The sequence below is a fragment of the Phyllobates terribilis genome, unplaced genomic scaffold (genome assembly GCF_046119375.1).
Source record: "Phyllobates terribilis strain yellow unplaced genomic scaffold, ASM4611937v1 Scaffold_11__3_contigs__length_659146591, whole genome shotgun sequence".
NCBI lineage: Eukaryota > Metazoa > Chordata > Amphibia > Anura > Dendrobatidae > Phyllobates > Phyllobates terribilis.
This window is the reverse complement of record NW_027362771.1, coordinates 212272179-212293132: the sequence shown is the minus strand read 5'-3', so window position 1 is coordinate 212293132 and position 20954 is coordinate 212272179. Positions and strand designations below refer to the sequence as shown.

The window sequence follows — 20954 nt, the reverse complement described above, 5'->3', positions numbered from 1 at the left end:
AAGAAACTAATGGACCGGCAGCTGTCAAAATACAGCTGCCGGCCCAAGCACTGCGGTCCCTGGGAATCTGCCCGGGGGCCGGATAAAAGGTCATCAAGGGCTGTAAACGGCTGGCGGGTAGGGGTTTCTCCACACCTGCTTTATGGGAACACTGAGAGGAGAATCTAGGGGCTTCATTGAGAAATACACTGCTCAAAAAAATAAAGGGAACACTCAAATAACACATCCTAGATCTGAATGAATGAAATATTTTCATTGAATACTTTGCTCTGTACAAAGTTGAATGTGCTGACAACAAAATCACACAAAAATCATTAATGGAAATAAAATTTATTAACCAATGGAGGCCTGGATTTGGAGTCACCCCCAAAATTAAAGTGGAAAAACATAATACAGGCTGATCCAACTTTGATGTAATGTCCTTAAAACAAGTCAAAATGAGGCTCAGTATTGTGTGTGGCCTCCACGTGCCTGTATGACCTCCCTACAATGCCTGGGCATGCTCCTGATGAGGTTGCGGATGGTCTCCTGTGGGATCTCCTCCCAGACCTGGACTAAAGAATCTGCCAACTCCTGGACAGTCTGTGGTGCAACGTGACATTGGTGGATGGAGCGAGACATGATGTCTCAGATGTCCTCAATCGGAATCAGTTCTGGGGAATGGGCGGGCCAGTCCATAGCTTCAATGCCTTCATCTTGCAGGAACTGCTGACACTCCAGCCACATGAGGTCTGGCATTGTCCTGCATTAGGAGGAACCCAGGGCCAACCGCACCAGCATATGGTCTCACAAGGGGTCTGAGGATCTCTTCTCGGTACCTAATGGCAGTCAGGCTACCTCTGGCGAGCACATGGAGGGCTGTGCGGTCTTCCAAAGAAATGCCGCCCCACACCATTACTGACGTACTGCCAAACCGGTCTGCTGAAGGATGTTGCAGGCAGCAGATCGCTCTCCACGGCATCTCCAGACTCTGTCACATATGCTCAGTGTGAACCTGCTTTCATCTGTGAAGAGCACAGGGCGCCAGTGGCGACTTTGCCAATCCTGGTGTTCTGTGGCAAATGCCAAGCGTGCTGCACGGTGTTGGGCTGTGAGCACAACCCCCATCTGTGGACGTCGGGCCCTCATACCACCCTCATGGAGTTGGTTTCTAACCGTTTGTGCAGACACATGCACATTTGTGGCCTGCTGGAGGTCATTTTGCAGGGCTCTGGCAGTGCTCCTCCTGTTCCTCCTTGCACAAAGGCTGAAGTAGCGGTCCTGCTGCTAGGTTGTTGCCCTCCTACGGCCCCCTCCACGTCTCCTGGTGTACTGGCCTGTCTCCTGGTAGCGCCTCTAGCCTCTGGACACTACGCTGATAGACACAGCAAACCTTCTTGCTCGCATTGATGTGCCATCCTGGATGAGCTGCACTACCTGAGCAACTTCTGTGGGATGTAGAGTTCGTCTCATGCTAACACGAGTGTGAAAGCACAACCAACATTCAAAAGTGACCAAAACATCAGCCACAAAGCATTGGTACTGAGATGTGGTCTGTGGTCCCCACCTGCAGAACCACTCCTTTATTGAGTGGGTCTTGATAATTACCAATAATTTCAATCTATTGTCTGTTCCCTTTATTTTTTTGAGCAGTGTATATTACTTGGTAAGGGCTGCATAGTTGTGCGATACGCTCGTCTGTGACCCCACTATATATATACACTGTTCAAAAAAATAAAGGGAACACTTAAACAACAGAATATAACTCCAAGTAAATCAAACTTCAGTGAAATCAAACTGTCCACTTAGGAAGCAACACTGATTGACAATCAATTTCACATGCTGTTGTGCAAATGGAATAGACAATAGATGGAAATTATTGGCAATTATCAAGACACCCTCAATAAAGGAGTGGTTCTGCAGGTGGGGACCACAGACCACATCTCAGTACCAATGCTTTCTGGCTGATGTTTTGGTCACTTTTGAATGTTGCTTGTGCTTTCACACTCGTGTTAGCATGATACGGACTCTATAACCCACAGAAGTTGCTCAGTTAGTGCAGCTCATGCAGGATGGCACATCAATACGAGCTGTGGCAAGACGGTTTGCTGTGTATGTCAGCATAGTGTCCAGAGGCTGGAGGCGCTACTAGGAGACAGGCCAGTACACCAGGAGACGTGGAGGGGGCCGTAGGAGGGCAACAACCCAGCAGCAGGACCGCTACCTCCGCCTTTATGCAAGGAGGAACAGGAGGAGCACTGCCAGAGCCCTGCAAAATGACCTCCAGCAGGCCACAAATGCGCACGTGTCTGCACAAACGGTTAGAAACAGACTCCACGAGCGATCTGCTGCCTGCAACATCCTTCAGCATGACCGGTTTGGCAGTGGTTCAGTAATGGTGTGGGGTGGCATTTCTTTGGAGGGCTGCACAGCCCTCCATGTGCTCGCCAGAGGTAGCCTGACTGCCATTAGGTACCAAGATGAGATCCTCAGACCCCTTGTGAGACCATATGCTGGTGTGGTTGGCCCTGGGTTCCTCCTAATGCAGGACAATGCCAGACCTCATGTGGCTGGAGTGTGTCAGCAGTTCCTGCAAGATGAAGGCATTGAAGCTATGGACTGGCCCACCCGTTCCCCAGACCTGAATCCGATTGAGCACATCTGGGACATCATGTCTCGCTCCATCCACCAATGTCACGTTGCACCACAGACTGTGCAGGAGTTGGCGGATGCTTTAGTCCAGGTCTGGGAGGAGATCCCACAGGAGACCATCCGCAACCTCATCAGGAGCATGCCCAGGCGTTGTAGGGAGGTCATACAGGCACGTGGAGGCCACACACAATACTGAGCCTCATTTTGACTTGTTTTAAGGACATTACATCAAAGTTGGATCAGACTGTAGTGTGTTTTTCCACTTTAATTTTGGGGGTGACTCCAAATCCAGTCCTCCATTGGTTAATAAATTTGATTTCCATTGATGATTTTTGTGTGATTTTGTTGTCAGCACATTCAACTTTGTACAGAACAAAGTATTCAATGAGAATATTTCATTCATTCAGATCTAGGATGTGTTATTTGAGTGTTCCCTTTATTTTTTTGAGCAGTGTACTTTTTGTTGTGAGCCCAGTTAGAATTCCTGCTATGGAGCCCCATGACTCCCATGTGCTTCTGTATACCCTTCTGTGACGCCCCAATCACCGGCTACGTGCTGTGCCCCTGAGGAGCTTTTTGGGGGGTAGCAGGCCAGGTGATTGGTGCCTGACAGGTAATCCATAAGTTACTTATAGGCCGGGATCGGGCCGGGACCTTCCATCACCAGTTGGACTCAGGACCAGATGCCGCTCACATTGCTGTTTCCTTTCCAGCACAGACCTATGGAACATTCTCACAAGCGATGCGACACGTTACAATATGTCGCTGTAATTGCCCACATCTTCTCCAGTGTCAGCGTCCGGTGCTGCTGATCACTGCCCCCGGTCACGGCGGGGCATTACCGGAGCCGCTCCATCACATACCAGGCAGATGATGAGCTGACGCCTCTCCCGCTGTTCGGACTCGTGTGATTGGACGCCCCGGGTCACGTGTGGCGGCGGACAGCTGGCTGCGGCGGATCGCGGTCGGTGCAGCCGCTTGTGTGCCGGGGCTTTGGTGCTCGGCCTCCGCTTCCTGTCATTCGCCGCAGCATGGGAGACAAGAAAAGTCCCACAAGGTGAGCAGAGGAGGCGCCGTGCGGGGACGGAAGGAGCCCCCCGCCTAGAGCGCCCGAGGCCGCGGCAGATGTTCGCTGGCCTTGTTGTGCTGCATGTAGCCATGTCTGCGTCTCACACTGCTCTCCTCTTCAGGCCGAAGCGGCAGCCGAAGCCGTCATCAGACGAGGGATACTGGGACTGCAGCGTGTGCACGTTCAAGAACAGCGCCGAGGCCTTCAAGTGCCTGATGTGTGATGTGCGCAAGGGGACGTCCACCAGGTGAGGAACAATGCGGCTCCGAGCGCGCCGTGACGGCCGGGGGCAGCCGTGCGCCTGGTGGTGGGATAGGGGGCAGCCGTGCGCCTGGTGGTGGGATAGGGGGCAGCCGTGCGCCTGGTGGTGGGATAGGGGGGTTAGCCGTGCGCCTGGTGGTGGGATAGGGGGGTTAGCCGTGCGCCTGGTGGTGGGATAGGGGGGTTAGCCGTGCGCCTGGTGGTGGGATAGGGGGGTTAGCCGTGCGCCTGGTGGTGGGATAGGGGGGTTGGCCGTGCGCCTGGTGGTGGGATAGGGGGGTTGGCCGTGCGCCTGGTGGTGGGATAGGGGGGTTGGCCGTGCGCCTGGTGGTGGGATAGGGGGGTTGGCCGTGCGCCTGGTGGTGGGATAGGGGGGTTGGCCGTGCGCCTGGTGGTGGGATAGGGGGGTTGGCCGTGCGCCTGGTGGTGGGATAGGGGGGTTGGCCGTGCGCCTGGTGGTGGGATAGGGGGGTTGGCCGTGCGCCTGGTGGTGGGATAGGGGGGTTGGCCGTGCGCCTGGTGGTGGGATAGGGGGGTTGGCCGTGCGCCTGGTGGTGGGATAGGGGGGTTGGCCGTGCGCCTGGTGGTGGGATAGGGGGGTTGGCCGTGCGCCTGGTGGTGGGATAGGGGGGTTGGCCGTGCGCCTGGTGGTGGGATAGGGGGGTTGGCCGTGCGCCTGGTGGTGGGATAGGGGGGTTGGCCGTGCGCCTGGTGGTGGGATAGGGGGGTTGGCCGTGCGCCTGGTGGTGGGATAGGGGGGTTGGCCGTGCGCCTGGTGGTGGGATAGGGGGGTTGGCCGTGCGCCTGGTGGTGGGATAGGGGGGTTGGCCGTGCGCCTGGTGGTGGGATAGGGGGGTTGGCCGTGCGCCTGGTGGTGGGATAGGGGGGTTGGCCGTGCGCCTGGTGGTGGGATAGGGGGGCATCCTGGTGGCCTTCCGGGGGGCAGCCGCAACGGCTGGGATAGGGGGCATACGTGCATCTGGTGGCCGAGCAATGGCTTGGATCTGGGGCAGTTATACATTTATTGGTTGATCCGGGTCATCCATCTTGGAGCTGGGCTCCATCCAGCTGTATCATTTGGAGGATGACCTAGGGCAGCTATTTGGTGCGGGGTTGGGGAACCCCCCTACCCGTGGGCCGTTTACAGCCCTCGATGACCTTTTATCCGCTGTCCCTGGGCAGATTCCTAGGGACCACAGTGCTTGGGCTGGCAGCTGTAGTTTGCCAGTCACAGCCCATTAATTTCTTCTTGCTCTATGAGCACACACACGCTGTATTCACAACTGAGCGCTAAGGAATATGTAATGAAAGATTACATCCTGGCCACCAGTGTTAGCGTCAGGACATATTTTGTGGTCGGAGTTGGCGCACAATTTGTACGGCCCAGAAGGACGGTATAAATATCCAAATGGCCCTATGCAGAAAAAAGATTCCCCGTCTCTGGTTTGGTAGTTGATCTGGGGCAGCAGTGTCTTAGCTGGGATCCTGGAAGTTGTACGTTTGGTGGCTGATCTGGGGCAGGTTTCCATAATCGCTCATAGCAGGCTGTGTCCACAATATAAAAGCCGTGATCTGATCAGTTCCTTGCGCTGTTTTTGCTTCCCCTGGATTCAGTGTTTGGGACAAGAAGTGTCTGTCTGTCATGTACCATGGTCAGCCATAGGCTGAAGGTGCCCATCTCCCCTAGATAGCAGCTGGCCTATTGCTCATATGGCTGACGGCTAGTCCTCTAGACTCTGCCGTACACATGCACACTCTGTTTAGCTGAGTTGGCATATATATTAATAGAAAATGTGGAGTAAAGCTCCTGTTAGTCACCTCCAGCAATGATTTAGCTCCCCTAGGAAGATAAGGGTTGGATGTTGTAAATCGAAATGCCCAATCCTAATCTCTCTCAACATTGGTAGGTACCCATACACATTAGATTGTCGCCTTGTCCTGACAAAATTGGCCGGTTGGGCAGACATTAGTATATGTTATATAGAGAGACTTTAGCTCTCCAGTTCTCTTTGGCAATCCTCTATGGAGTCTAGAGTAGGAGACATTTACTTTCTCCCTTTTGGTCTTTTTGAGGTTCTGTAGATTCAGCCTGTGATGAGTGCATTCTAGGTTTGGGAACACTAGCCTTGTAGCTGTTCTTACTCCTCAGGAATATCTATTGCATTCTCTAATTTGTGTACAGTTGTGATCAAAAGTTTACATACCCCGGCAGAATTTTTGCTTTCTTGGCCTTGTTTCAGAGAATATGAATGATAACAAAAAACCTTTTCTCCACTCATGGTTATTGGTTGTGTGAAGCCATTTATTGTCAAACTACTGTGTTTTCTCTTTTTAAATCTTAATGACAACCAAAAACATCCAAATGACCCTGAGCAGAAGTTCATATACCAGTTCTTAATACCTTCTATTGCCCCCTCTAACATCAATGACAGCTTGAAGTCTTTTGTGGTAGTTGTGGATGAGGTTCTTCATTTTCTCAGATGGTAAAGCTGCCCATTCTTCTTGGCAAAAAGTCTCCAGTTCCTGTAAATTCCTGGGCTGTCTAGCATGAACTGCACTCTTGAGATCTCCCCAGAGTGGCTCAATGATATTGAGGTCAGGAGACTGAGATGGTCACTCCAGAACCTTCTCTTTGTTCTGCTGTAGCCAATGACGGGTGGACGTGGCCTTGTGTTTTGGATCGTTGTCATGTTGAAACTTCCAAGTACGTCCCATGCGCAGCTTCCAGGCTGATGAGTGCAAATTTGCTTCCAGTATTTGCTGATAACGTGCTGCATTCATCTTTCCTTCAACTTTTACCAAGTTTCCTGTGCCTTTTTGGCTCACACATCCCAAAACATCAGCGATCCACCTCCGTGCTTTACAGTAGGAATGGTGTTTCTTTCTTTATAGGCTTTGTTGACCTCTCTCCAAATGTAACGTTTATGGTTGTGGTCAAAAAGTTCAATTTTGGTCTCATCACTCCAAATTACCTTGTTCCAGAAGTTTTGAGGCTCGTCTCTGTGCTGTTTGGCGTATTGTAGGCGAGATACTTTGTGGCATTTGCTCAGTAATGGCTTTCTTCTGGTGACTCGACCATGCAGCCCATTTTTCTTCAAGTTCCTCCTTATTGTGCATCTTGAAACAGCCACACCACTAGTTTTCAGCGAGTCCTGAATTTCAGCTGATGTTGTTTGTGGGTTTTTCTTTGCATCCCGAACAATTTTCCTGGCAGTTGTGGCCGAAATTTTTGTTGGTCTACCTGACCGTGGTTTGGTTTTTACAGAGCCCCTGATTTTCCATTTGTTAATCACAGTTTGAACGCTGCTGACTGACATTATCAGTTCCTTGGATATCTTTTTGTATCCCTTTCCTGTGTTATACAGTTCAACTACCTTTTCCCGTAGATCTGTTGACAATTCTTTTGCTTTCCCCATGACTCACAATCCAGAAATGTCAGTGGCTGGATGAAAGATGCAAGAGTCTGTCTGGATCCCAGAAATTCACTCAGCTTTTATTCACACACACTGATTACAAGCAAACAGGTCACAGGTGAGGATGTTACCTTTAGTAGCCATTCAAACCCATTTGTGTCAAATTCTGCGCATGTTATCAGGCCAAAATCACCAGGGTATGTAAACTTTTGATCAGGGTCATTTGGATGTTTTTGGTTGTCATTAAGATTTAAAAAGAGAAAACACAGTAGTTTGACAATAAATGGCTTCACCCAACCAATAACCATGAGTGGAGAAAAAGTTTTTTTTGTTATCATTCATATTCTCTGAAACAAGGCCAAGAAAGGAAAAATTCTTCCGGGGTATGTAAACTTTTGCGCACAACTGTATGTTCTCAAGGCACACATTTGTCATGCCAAGCTGAGAGTAGAAAAGTGAAAACTCATGCTGCTGCTGTCTTTTTAGGGAACCCCTGACCAGTTTGGACCTCCGGACTTTGAGGTATACAGGCTGTATTTATGTTCTCCATAATATTTTGATGCAATTTGGGTAGAGTATAGGTAGGTAAAAACTGCAAGAACGGTCAACTTTATGCTTGGCAGGGAAACGGAAAAAGCATTCAGGAGATTTTTGCCCAGAATCATAGGCCTCATTGTGGGAGTCTCTACGTCTTGGAGGGTCTCAAGTGATTAGGAACTGAGCTTCATTTTTCGGCAGTGGCCACTAAATGGTATGTGGAGCTGTACTGTTCTGCTCCATACATTATTTACATCCAGTCAGTCACTGGTGGGGTTAATAGCTGATTGGTGAGGGTATAAGAACCCCACCACCACCAATTTGCCATTGAGGACTTCTCCTTTGGATGGGTCATCAGTATTGTAGTATTAGGCAACCCCTTTAAAGAGTAACTAAATTCTGGGAGTTTTCCACTATTCAGACAACCCCCTCTCAATCTGTTTCCCCCTTGTAAAATAATGACTCTTCTACTCACCTCCGGTGCCGTTCCAGTGGTGTCGCCATTGGTTCTCCCGAAGATTGCATGACATAATGTCACGCGATCCCTGCAGCCAATCAGCGCTGGCTTCACTCTTACCTGCTTTCAGATCAATCACATATATCTGGAGGAAGTGAGAGAGCAGCATCAGCCGCTCTCACTTCCTCCAGATTTATGTGACTTGTCTGAAGGAAGAGAGTGAATCTAGCTCTGATTTGCCGCAGGAATTGCTTGATATTAAAACGTAGCCTGAGTCCCATAAGAACCAGTACCGACACTGCTGGAATGGCGGCTGCATCGGAGGTGAGTATAGTTATTTTACTGGGGGGAAAACATTGTGATTCAGAAGGGGCTGTCCGAGTAGTGGACCACTACTGTGATTGCCTGCAGATCTGTTTAGTTACTCTTTAAAGAGAAATACTATGTTACTGATGGATGTCATCAATGTCAAATTGGTGGGGGGCTTGGATCTTATACCCATCACCTCAACAGATCAGCTGTTATTACCCCCAGCTGCCCACAGATGTATATATTGTATGGAGCAGAACGGTACAGCTCCAAACACCATTTAGTGGCCACTGCCAAGAAATGAAGTTCGGCTCCTATTCACTTGAGACCCTCCACCTCCTGATACCCCTGGGAGCGACATATTTTATGTGAGGTCCAAGTCTTCTTTTCTCAGAGTATTTGGCTGTCCTTCATCTTATATGTATGACCACATTAATGTATGGGGCAGCCAGGATATCGTGTGATTCTGGGCCAGTCCACACAAAGATCTGCTGATGCCTTTACTCTGCTTACCAGGAAAACAGAGAAAGTATGTGCCCCCAACGTCTTTTCAGGCGGGGGATCCTGCCGAGTTTTTAAAGAATAAGACGCATCAGGAAATTCCAGAATTTCTATTTTACGATCTTTTTGGGGTGTATTTTAACTCTTTTCAACAATGAAGAAACTGCCTGCGGTTTTTCAATCAAAACGATAAGTGGATGCGGAATCTGCATCGGCAAGACATCGTGTGCACATACCCCAAAGGTGACCGATCTTGCTGTTTTTACCTACTGCAGTGTTTCTGAGCAGCGTACTCCCTGCCCAAATTGCAGCTAAATATTATGGACAACATAAGTGCAGCCTAGAAACATGATGGACGTATACCTCAAAGGCTGGTGGTCCAAACTGCTCAGGAGTTCCCTATAAAACATATTGTGTTTTTTTTTTTTAACACTTTTGCTACATGTCACAGTTTAAATCTACAGTAGTTTTTGCCATCTAATCTGTGAGCAGTGTCATGTAGAGACAGAGACCCTGATTCCAGCAATGTGTCACTTACTGGGCTGCTGGCTGTGGTTTTGATAACATTATTTTATTAGGAAATTATCATTAGAGGACTAGTAAACCTGATGCCAGGTAGTCCTCCATATTCATAAGCTTAGTATAACCCCGCCCCCACCACTGATAGGCAGCTTTTTGCCTATGCACAGTGTAAACCGAAAGCTGTCAGTGGTGGGGCGGTTATGTAGAGCTCAGCATTCAGAGAACTGATGGATCTGCCGCAGAGAAAATAGTGATTCTGTCAAACTGCTGCAAGCAGCATAGTAAGTGATGCATCAATGGAATCAGGGTCTCTGCCCCTACTTTATACTGCTCTCAAATGTGATAGTTGGTGACTGATTCCACTTTGGAAAAAAACCCATTTTGCTTTATTTTGTATTACTGTTTAGATATAAGTTGTCTGACTGTTTATTCTGAATTGTGACTTAACACCTTTTGTGTTATTTGGCTGTTTGCTCTGTCCACATCATGGTAGAGTCCTATATGACAGGCGTATTCATAAACGTATTCACCCAATAGATGCCAAAAAGCACGGTTTTAGCCTCAGTCAGCCGTTTGCTTATACACCCCTATTAAAATGCTAGGTTTTTGTCATGTAAAAAAATATCTTACCAAGAAGAATAATTTCGGAACATTTTCCACCTTTGTTAATCATATTTACAATTTGGTTTATTTTCAATTGACATATTTTCTGGTAGAAAAATAAAGAACTAAAATAATGGGGTTGCATAAATATGTACACCCTGAAAGGGGTGATCTGAAATTAAACTCTATTTTCAGTCCTATATGTCTATTTAATGTAATAATCTAATCACTTTTCTAATATATAGTAATTTAGTTAAAAATCCCTACCGTTCCTTCTCTGCTGTGTTTTTTTTTGTCTTGTTTTACTTCCGTTCTGATGATGATTTGTTTGAGACTCCTAAGTGCATGCTGGGACGTCATCAGACGACTGGGGCTCCCTTGTTGGCTTTAACTACCTGGCAAGAGTGCACACTGTACTTGCTCTTTGAAAAAGAGAGCACTTGACAATAAGGGAGAAGTGAGAATGCGCAGAGCAGGGACTAGCCCAGACCCTTAAATGGACATCACTTCAGGGTGGGGAAAGCAGCTGTGGCAGTGACCGCAGCCTCTGCCCCCTAATGTCGTGTTTGATTATCCCAGCATACACTTGGGATTCTCAAACAAACCGTCACCAGAACGGAAGTTAAAAAAAAAAAAGAGAAGGGAACAATAGGGTCTTTTTAAATGTAAAGCATATTAGAAAAGTGATTATTTCATTAAATAGACATTTAGGATTAAAATTAGCTTTAGTTTTGAGCCACCCCTTTAAACTAATACTTTGTTGAAGTACCCTTTGAATTTATGACAGCCTTCAGTCTTTTTAGGGTAGGAGTCTATCAGCAGGGCACATCTATAATTGGCAATCGTTGCCCATTGTTCCTTTCAGTAGTTATCTAAATCTGTGAGCTTGTGAGAGGCATCATCGGTGTACAGCGCCCTCTTCGTGTCTCCCAGAGATTTTCAATTGGATTCAGGACTGAGCTCTGGCTGGGCCATTCCAAAACTCTGATCTTCTGATTAGGCCATTCTTTTGTTGATTTGGAGATGTGTTTAATGTTGTTGTTGTCGTCCTGAAAGATGAAATTCATCTTCAGTTTTTTAGGAGAGGCATAACGTTGTTGTTGCAAAAATGACTGATATTTAGAACTGCTCAGAATTCCCTCCACCTTGTCTTAAGCCCCAATTCCAGCTGCCTAAAAGTAAGCCGAAAGCATAATTCTGCCTCCACCATGACTCACTGTGGGTATGGTGTTCTTTAGGTGATGCACAATGTTGGCTTTGCGCCAAACATACCTTTATAAATTATGGCAAAAAAACTTCAATCTTTGTCTCATAACACGTTTCACACATGATTTTGGCAGACTTGATGTAGGTTTTGGCAAAACCTAGCTGGCTTGGATGGTTTTTCTTTGTAAGAAAAGGTTTCCGTCTTGCCACCCTACTCCACAGAATAGACATATGAAGAATACGGGAGATTTGTTGTCATATGTAGTACACTACCAGCAGCGGAGGAGCGGGTCACAAGAGCTGGCTGCTGCAGCTAACACTTGTGCCCGCCGTTAAAGACAATGAATATTCACTGTTCCCCCAAGCCCATAGTCCCTCCCACCTCAATGCACTGAAGCTGGCCCCGAGAGGTGGGAGGAACTATGGGAGTGGAGAGCAGTGAATATTCATTATTCATTCTCTTTAATAGCGGGCACACATGATCGCCCAGCCGTTCCAGGAGCCAGCATCTGCTGCTAACAGTGTGATCGCTATTAAAGAAAATAAATTTTCACTGCTCCACACGCCCATAGTCCCGTCCACCTCTATGCACTGAAGCCGGCGCTGAGAGGTGGGCAGGATTGTGGGAGTGGAGAGCAGTGAATATTCATTCTCCTTAATAAGCGCGCACACGTGATCGCGCTGCTGCTGCTAACACTGTGCTTGCTATTAAAAAAAAGGCATATTCACTGCTCTCTACTGCCATAGTCCCTGGCGTGGGGAGCAGTGAATATTCCACCAGCTGACCTCAGCGTGTGAGGGTGCATGGCAGTGGCGTCATGCGCTGCTTACATGCTGAAATCAGCTGCTGGCATCAGAACAGGATGCAGCGCTGGAGCAGAGGCTAGGTGAGTAGAATTGTTATTTTTTTTGTGTGAAGTGTAATGGGGGCCATGTATACCAGGATGGGCAGGATGGGGGGGGGGGGGCATGTATACCTGGATGGGGGGGCCATATATACTAGGATGGGGACATATGTATATCAGAATGGGAGGTTTTAGCACAGAATTGGGGGACATTGCCCCTGTAACAGTGACAGCAGCAGAAACCTAGGTGCGTCTTATAGTCCGAAAATACGGTATATATTATATTTATCCACCAAGATAGATATCTGCAAGGAGTTTGTATGGTCTCCCCGTGTTTGTGTGGATTTCCTCCGGTTTCTCCGGTTTCCTCGCACACTCCAAAGACATACTGATAGGGAATGTAGATTGTGAGCCCTAATGAGGACAGTGGCAATAATGTCTGTAAATTCTCTGAATTATAAAGCGCTGCAGAATATGTTAGAGTTTTATTTATATAGCGCCATCTCTCTGCACAGGTATGTAGACTTTTTATATCCACTGTATATTATCATTATTATTATTATTTTTTTTTTTTGCTGTAACTTGTCCAATCCATTATTCACATGATTGCTGCTCTTCTGTGATTGACTGCAGTAGGCAAATGAATGATGGATGGGATATTGTCACTGTATTATGGGTGGGGGCTGCTTCATCAGGGGGAATCAAGGGGTAAGTAATGCTTATCTCTGTTTACAAAAAAAAAAGAAAATTCCCTATTCTTTGTCAGCTTTTGAGAAACCTTGGGTAACTCCTCTTATGGTAATGAACAAAGTACATTTTGGTTGTAACTGACCCTTCCAATAAGTTTAGAATTTCTGTTTGTCTGTCCGCGCCATGAGATGATGTGACTGTAGTGCAGGCATCCTGAGCAGCAGCCCAATATTGCTACTGCGCCAGCACCAGACTTTGTGTGCTGCCAGCAATCAGGGGTACAATAGTCCTGGTCTTTATCTTGTATAAGAAAAAATGTTTTCCAGAAATAACTCTGTTTTCTTTATGCAGGAAACCACGACCTGTATCACAGTTGGTTGCACAGCAGGTAACGCAGCAATTTGTGCCTCCCATGCAGTCGAAGAAAGAGAAAAAAGACAGAACAGAAAAAGAAAAAAGTGAAAAAGAAACGCCTATTAAAAAGAACAGTAACAAGAAAGCAAGGTATTTCCCTTTAAAATAATCATTTATTCAGTGCATTTACATTAACGTAACACACAAAAGATTTAAAGGAGGTTCTAAATTGGACAAGCAGATCCTAATTTCCTGGTACAGTGTGTATTAACTTGCTATCAGGAACTTTTGAGTAGATGTATTAATATTTTCTTAAAGTGAATCTGTTAGCAAGTTTTTCTATGTAATCTGAGAGTAACATGATGTAGGTGCAGAGATCCTGATTCCAGTGGTGTATCACTTAGTGAACTGCTTAATGCAGTGTTGATAGAATTCCTGTTTTCTCTGCTGTAGATGTAGCAGTGCTCAGAACACTAAGCTGTGTATAACCCAACCCACACCCCTGACTGGCAGCTTCCTGTGTATACTGTGAATGATCAGCAAGATGCCAATCAGTGGTGTGGGTGGGGTTACACAGATTAGCTGCACTTTCCTTCATGTGAGACCTAGACCTGCAGTGATCATCTCCTGCTGATAAAATACTGATTGTATTGAAACTATAACACAGCCTAATAAGTAACACTTCCCTGAAATCAGGCTCACTTGTCCTATATTATACTGGTGTCAGATTCCATTTAAACTTAGGCGGCTGAAAACTAGACTAGATTAATTACAGTAGCTCATGCTAGATTTATCGATCTAGCCATCTTTAGTCACTTTTTGTCTAACTTTATACCACCTCATGATTTCCTGACTTGAAATTAGTTTTTTGCATCAAAATTTTTCTGATATACGAATTAGTAGAAAAAAGGCGCACAGCCAATCCAGAACTAACAAGCACACCAACAAATGCAAGAGGATAAATGAATTAATATACATTTATTATATAAAAAATCCCCTCAACTCTCCAAACATTAAATGCATTACTGGATAAATTGGGCATATAGAAAAAATAGCTTGTATACAAACAAATTTAACGTGGAAAACATTAAAAAATATTAGCTGGTCATTGGCCAATGAGAAAACAATAGTAAAAAAATATAATATTTTGCAAGTAGTAAATATCTGCATATAAAGATTACACATTTAGCAGACTTTAGTGTTTAACCCTCTACCAGCTGAAATAGTCACCAACTATGCAACAAATTTAATTATGTAAACTGTGTGCAGGCATAGGGAGCAAGTGGTTTACATGCAATTATAGGGTGACTGCTGTAAATATATGAATCCCCTGGGAGTGAGGAAAGGGAGTTTTCCATAGAGCCAAATGTAAAGTGCCATGGAATAAATGGCGCTATAATAGAGCCGTATTCACACTTTCAATCAACAAGCATGGAGATTCAATGGAGGAACTTGAATAGGCTATGTTCACATGTCCAGTGATAATTCATCAGAACGGATCCAGCAGCAATTCGTTGGCAAAAAAGTTGTGCAGACACAGCTTTTTTGTCCATTTTTTAAAAAACTGATTTCTGCAGAATCTGTTTTTTAACATTGAAATCTAAGGAGAACGGATCTGTTAATTAGCCATCCGCTAGCTTCCATTTTAAACTGATCGAGCAAGCAAAAAACGGATCCCTTTCAAATGAAAGAAAACGGGTGGCTAATTAATAAATCCGTTCTCCATAGGCTTCAATGTAAAAAAAAAAAACGGATCCAGCTGAAATCCGTTTTTTAAAAACAAAGTTGTCTGAATAACTTTTTTGTCAATGGATTGCTACTGGATCCGTTCTTATGGATGATTACTGGACATTTAGAGCCTAAATGGATAACTATGGGGAGTTCCAGTCTTAATAGGGATTAAACTAATGATGACCTGTTTTGTAGGTTTTCAACATGAGATCAGTAGGGCTCCAACACCCAGCAGTCCACTGATCAGTTGATATCTGCTCCGGCACCGGCTGGATGTAAGCAATATACGGAGTGGACCACAGCAGCCCATTATATAGTTTACTGGTCCCGCCAAGTGCTGTAGTTTCTTTCATTAAAGACAAATAAGAATGCTGTGTATATGTCATCAATATGATGATCACGTACTGTAGCCAATGCACATTATCTTTACTTTTATTGAATCTTTATAAAAACATTAGCGGCTGAGAAAACAACAGCATAGAAAAATAAATATACATCGACAGCAGAGAACATACACTTTCCCCAGACAACATGTTTCTGACATCAACATTTTTATGGAAGATGACATGTGCTGGTTACAGTTTGGGATCTTCATATTACTCTTTGAGTGCTATGACTGTGCCCTGAGCAGGTGAGCTGATTGCTGTTTTTCTACTAATCAGTAGTATAGTTCTGAAGAACCCCTTCAATGTGAGAAAAGCTTCAGGCGTACCTAACCTTATAAAAAAATAAATACGCAATCGCGCTCAACTATCCACTGTATAAGTAACATTTTAGTCACTGAATGGATGCAAAAAAAAGTTTAATCTGCTAACCACAGACAGTTGTTGAAAATTTTGATACTTTAAAGGGAATCTGTCACTAGGATCATCCCTCCTAAGCCGCCTATATGGGCATGCAGGTCATATGAAACTGAATAAACTATACCTTGATATCTGCGATCCTATGTCTTATTCCAGAGAAATTAACATTTTTCTTATATGTAAATGAGCTGTTCCAGACTATGGGCCAGACACTGATCTGCATGAGAATCTGCCTCCAGAGCTTATTTTTAATAAAAGCGGGTATTACCAGTGAGATGTGTAATGTCCGCTCTCTGATCTCACTGCAGAGCGGTGTGTGATTTATAAATGACACATCTGCAAGTTCCTCTCCGCTTCCATCTCACAGGCTCACAGGGTTGCTATACAGCAGAGCTGTGAGAGCTGCAGCAAATGTGTTTGGTCTGAGAAAAAAGTTCAGTTCTACTGCTCTGTGTTAGTTACATGTGTCACACTGGTAATGCCCCCTCTAATATAAAATAATCTCTGGAGGCAGATTCTGTCACGCAGATCCGTGTCTGGCCATAGTCTGGAGCAGCTCATTTACGTATAAGAAAAACATGGATTTCTCTGGAATAAGATTCCTATGAACTATATTCTCATATAGACTGCTTAGGAGGGTTGATCCTACTGACAGATTCCCTTTAAATGAAAGCATATTACATTGTTTTAGTGCATGTCATAATAAAGTGAAGAAACTTCACTTGTGTAACACCATAAAACAACCCCCATTAGGGCAGCTTTACACAGGAGTTTGGTGCAGATTTTGCAGGGAAAACATGTAAATATATGTAATGTTATTTAAAAATTCACTGAGTTTTGGTCTTTAAAAAAAACAAAAAAAAAATTGGCTGAAGAAGGGAACCACATTGTCGTCTTTGTTTTGCTCTAGGATGCCTATTTCCTTGGGTACTTGGTGTCTGTCGCCAATTTTTCATCAGCACGTAGCATGCATGTTGAATCACCATCCATCCCACCCTTTGATTTAGAAAGATCTTTTCTAAAGGGATCTGTCTTGTAAAAAACTACTCCGACTCTGGACCCTTCCAATTCTGCCGATTGGCACAACCTAGGTAAAAGTAACTATATAAATACAATGAACCCTAAATAGTGATCAGTTTTCAGATAAATATTAAGAATAAAACCTGCTACAATGAATCTATCTTGGTAATGTGTAGCCTTTAAGGGTATTATAGACATAAGGTTACCTGTTCCTTTTATATTTGCTTTCTCTAGGCCACGGTTGAAAAATGTGGACCGAAGCAGTGCACAGCATTTGGAAGTTACTGTGGGGGACCTAACGGTCATTATTACAGACTTTAAAGAGAAAACCAAGTCCCCTCCTACGTCCAGTGCCACTTCTGTGGACCAACATAGTCAAAGTGGATCTGGCTCAGAAAACACAGAGCGGGGAATATCCAGGTCATCGTCACCCAGGGGAGAAACCTCATCTGTAAATGGAGAATCGCATTAAAGTTTCTCTAGTGTTTTCTAGATATTGTGACAAGAAACTTCTTTCTGCCAATAGTCACCACAGTTACATGGCAAAAAAAATCTGACACAAATCTGATATTTTTGAGAAAGAAAGTGAGTATGTATGCACTTATTTTTGTAATTCTATATTGTAAGTGCGCCCAAATAAGACGTCCTAGGTCGGTGACACCAGAAGATGACAATGGTTTGCATAAGCGGAAATGTTACCTTACACCAAGGCTCTTGGATAGTAGTCCGCACCTGCTGCCATGTCTACCCTATGTCTGCAAGCCTCATTAAACCCAAGTTACAGGGATAGTATCACTGACTTTTAGTCTTTTCTTGCCCAGACATAGCTATACCTTCTGAAATCACATTTGTATCAGCAACAATAGTCTGTTTTACCAGATGTAATGCTGGACCTGTGACTTCTCTTCTTAAAGGGGTTCTCCAGTTTAGAGAATCGGTTCCATGTACTGAGGCAATAGTGATAAATGAAGGCATCCTCTTGTGACTTGTGTCGCTAAGAGATGGACATCCTACAGTGTCTCGTGCCCTGGAGGACCTCTCTTGTCCAGCTTTCCACAGCACATTGATGTGAAGAAGCATTGCGTAATGCTTTCTCTCCAACTTGGCTGCTCAACATGGAAATTGAGCCCTTACTACCAGGTTTGCCCACAGATTATAGCTAATCACTGGGGTCCAACAAGGTGGTCACGTTGTGCTCAGGTCATTCTGTAGGGATTGTCTAAAATGGAGAACCCCTTTTAATGTCCTGTAATTTGACACTTTGCCTGTGGAGGAGGTAGCCATCTGGTTGAGTCTCCAGCAGGCTTTTGGGGACTTTTCACACATAACGAATATTTTTTTTTTTTTTTTTTTTACAGAGTGTGGGTGTATAAGAAATGACAGCCAATTCTCCTGCATGTGTTTGAGCTGCCGTCACATTGCGTGGGCAGCCACACGCAGCTGTCTTCTACAGTACATCCGTGGTGCTCAGCTAGAGTAGGACAAGGGTGGTGATGGAGAAGGCTCCACAGCAGGAAAATGCAGAGAGTTAATATTGGACGTTCTCTTGGACAGATCACTGTATGGCACACATTAGTAGATCCCTGTAAATGATATTCACCCCCGGAGATGAGAACAGTACTTAACACTGTTATTCCATATGTGACATCCCACAAGAAGTATAGGGCTAATAATTCATATGTGTAATTAATGTCAGTCCTGAGGAGATGTATATAGACCCTTTCCATTTTCAGGTGTTGCTAGCCCTTAAAGAGACTTATCAATGGTTAGATGCCATTTAATTTATTGGTTTGTATGTGGCACCTTCCAACTTTTAAGTCGATATTCTGTGTGCTTTTAGTAAATCCATTTTAGTTTGCACTGAGTTGTGAAACATTACAGTAAATCTTCTTTACTTTAGCATTACTATGGTCTGACAGGTATTGGATTGTCATCCATTGTTTTGGGAGAAACGTAGGGGATCTCTAAAATAGCTACATTATGAAAACGACTGCAGTTCACGATAAAGGAATAGGTTGGCATGATGTCTGGAGATATTGGAAACGATCCGGTAGTCCTCCTCCAATCTGTTTTATGGAAATTACGGCCATGTTACTATACTTCTTCTTGGATGGAATTTCTTTTCTTCCAATGTGGGAAAACTTTGCAGATCAAATGCATTTAGGAAATGTTGCAGTATGTACAAGCCAATAAATTATGGACTTCTAAGAGCAGATGACTCTTGTAAATGGCAGAATTTGTAAAGCAGTAGATTGTCATTTGTGGAATGGCAATGTATAATATTTCAATGCTAAAGCCCCCTCCTACACATTAGAAATGAGGGTTCAGCCAACAGCTCTCTGCTGCCTCCAGTGTTGTATGGGAGAGTCGCTGCCAGACTTCTCTGATAGCTGCTTACCTCCAGGGAGACCCAACACGGATCGACCAATGGAAATCCTTCCCCCCGACATCATTTGTTGGGAAGAGTCAGGAGGCCACCATTCACATTTGACCGTCGGACAGTCCCACCGATAACGGCGGGTTTTTCCAACTTAAGTCTAATGTGTAGTTCCAAAGTTTAAACCAGCAGGGTAACCCAATTTGTGGGATAAGTGGCGCTATTGAGTGAGATGGAAGTAATAGGCAAGCACTCAGAGGTTCTTACTATACGGTTTAGTGAATAGTTATGGCTGCAGTTGTAGTTGTCATATCAGGCTGATTTCCACTATGTCATTCACACAAGTGCGGCCATTGCCTTTTAAAAAATTAACAGGAGATTTAGAACCAGCCAAGAAAGTGGTCTAACAATATATCTATTAGTGTAAAACAAAGAAGGGGGCAGAGAGGAGGGATGGCGCTCCATGTTTGTGTCAAATGAATGCAGAAGTGGAGGTTCAAAAAACAGAAGTACTACGTATAAAATGGTAACATCCATGCAGATCGTCAAAAAGCATATTTGCAAGGACCGATTTCATAAGATACATGGGTGATTCTGATGCTGGTCAACCCCTTTAATAGCATGCATATAAAAACTGCACTGATGGCAAAACCTATGGGGTGTGTTTGCATGTTGCTGTCAAATTGCAGCAATAAACCACTGCACTGTGTTATTACGCCCTTACTGTGATTGATTTGTGCTTTTTTTGGGTATGGATGAACCACGAGATGATTGATGGGCTCAAGATGAGGATCTTACTTTAGGGATGCAAGTTGCACAAGCTGAAAGAAGCACTTCCATAAAAGTTTTTTTCTTTAATATATTGCAATCACCATATTATATAGCACTGTGTACATATAATTGTCCATTTTGCCTTTCTATCCAGTTAATCTGTTTTCTATTTGTTCACATGGATAAAAATGGACTTGCTGTGTCCTTCTAAGCTCTATGAAGAAACAGAACAAATTTCCCCTGCATGAGTCATGAGTCGCTGCAAAAGTCCCTGGTAGGGGGAGGAGCGGAGCAGCTGGGTCCGGAGTTGCAGAGGCAAATTATTTCTGCAGTGAAAAGAGACTTCCTGTTTTTACGTAGAGCAGTAAAAAAAGAATTACCGTATTTTGCGGAGGGAAAAAAAATGTTTTAATATAATAATGATGCGTCTTCTAGTCCGATTTTTATGGTAGCGTAGTGGGGCGATGTTGGCAGAGTCCCTGCACTTCCCATTGTTTTCACTGCGGTGGACTTTGGGAAAATCTCCACAGGAGGCAGCACATGTGCATATTGAGATTTTCCCAAAGTCCACCGCAGTGAAAACAATGGGAAGTGCAGGGACTCTGCCATTTTGTGAAAGCCTTGGCTCTGTCGCAGCCTCACACCACCTCCTCCCAGCCCAGGGCTCGCAGCATCGCCCACTCCTGCCGCCGCCAGCTTCCTGCAGCAGCGACCCTGCCTCCTGGGACCCCACTCCACCCCAGCCACCCACTTACACCCCCCCCCCCTCTCCCTGGTAAGCTACATTCGAATTATAGGACACCCCATTTTCCTCCCAAATTTGGGGTGGGTGGGGGAAGTGCATCTTATAATTC

At 45.0% G+C, this 20954-nt stretch overlaps 1 protein-coding gene across 1 annotated transcript; it reads left to right on the top strand.

The window, feature by feature from the left end:
* The first annotated feature begins 3492 nt into the window (after positions 1-3492).
* YAF2 (YY1 associated factor 2) lies at positions 3493-18304 on the top strand. The gene is made up of 4 exons (XM_073652017.1): positions 3493-3688; positions 3822-3947; positions 13396-13548; positions 17187-18304. The coding sequence occupies exons 1-4, from the start codon at positions 3663-3665 to the stop codon at positions 17422-17424; spliced, it is 543 nt and encodes a 180-aa protein (XP_073508118.1). The 5' UTR covers positions 3493-3662; the 3' UTR covers positions 17425-18304.
* The last annotated feature ends 2650 nt before the right edge of the window (positions 18305-20954 follow it).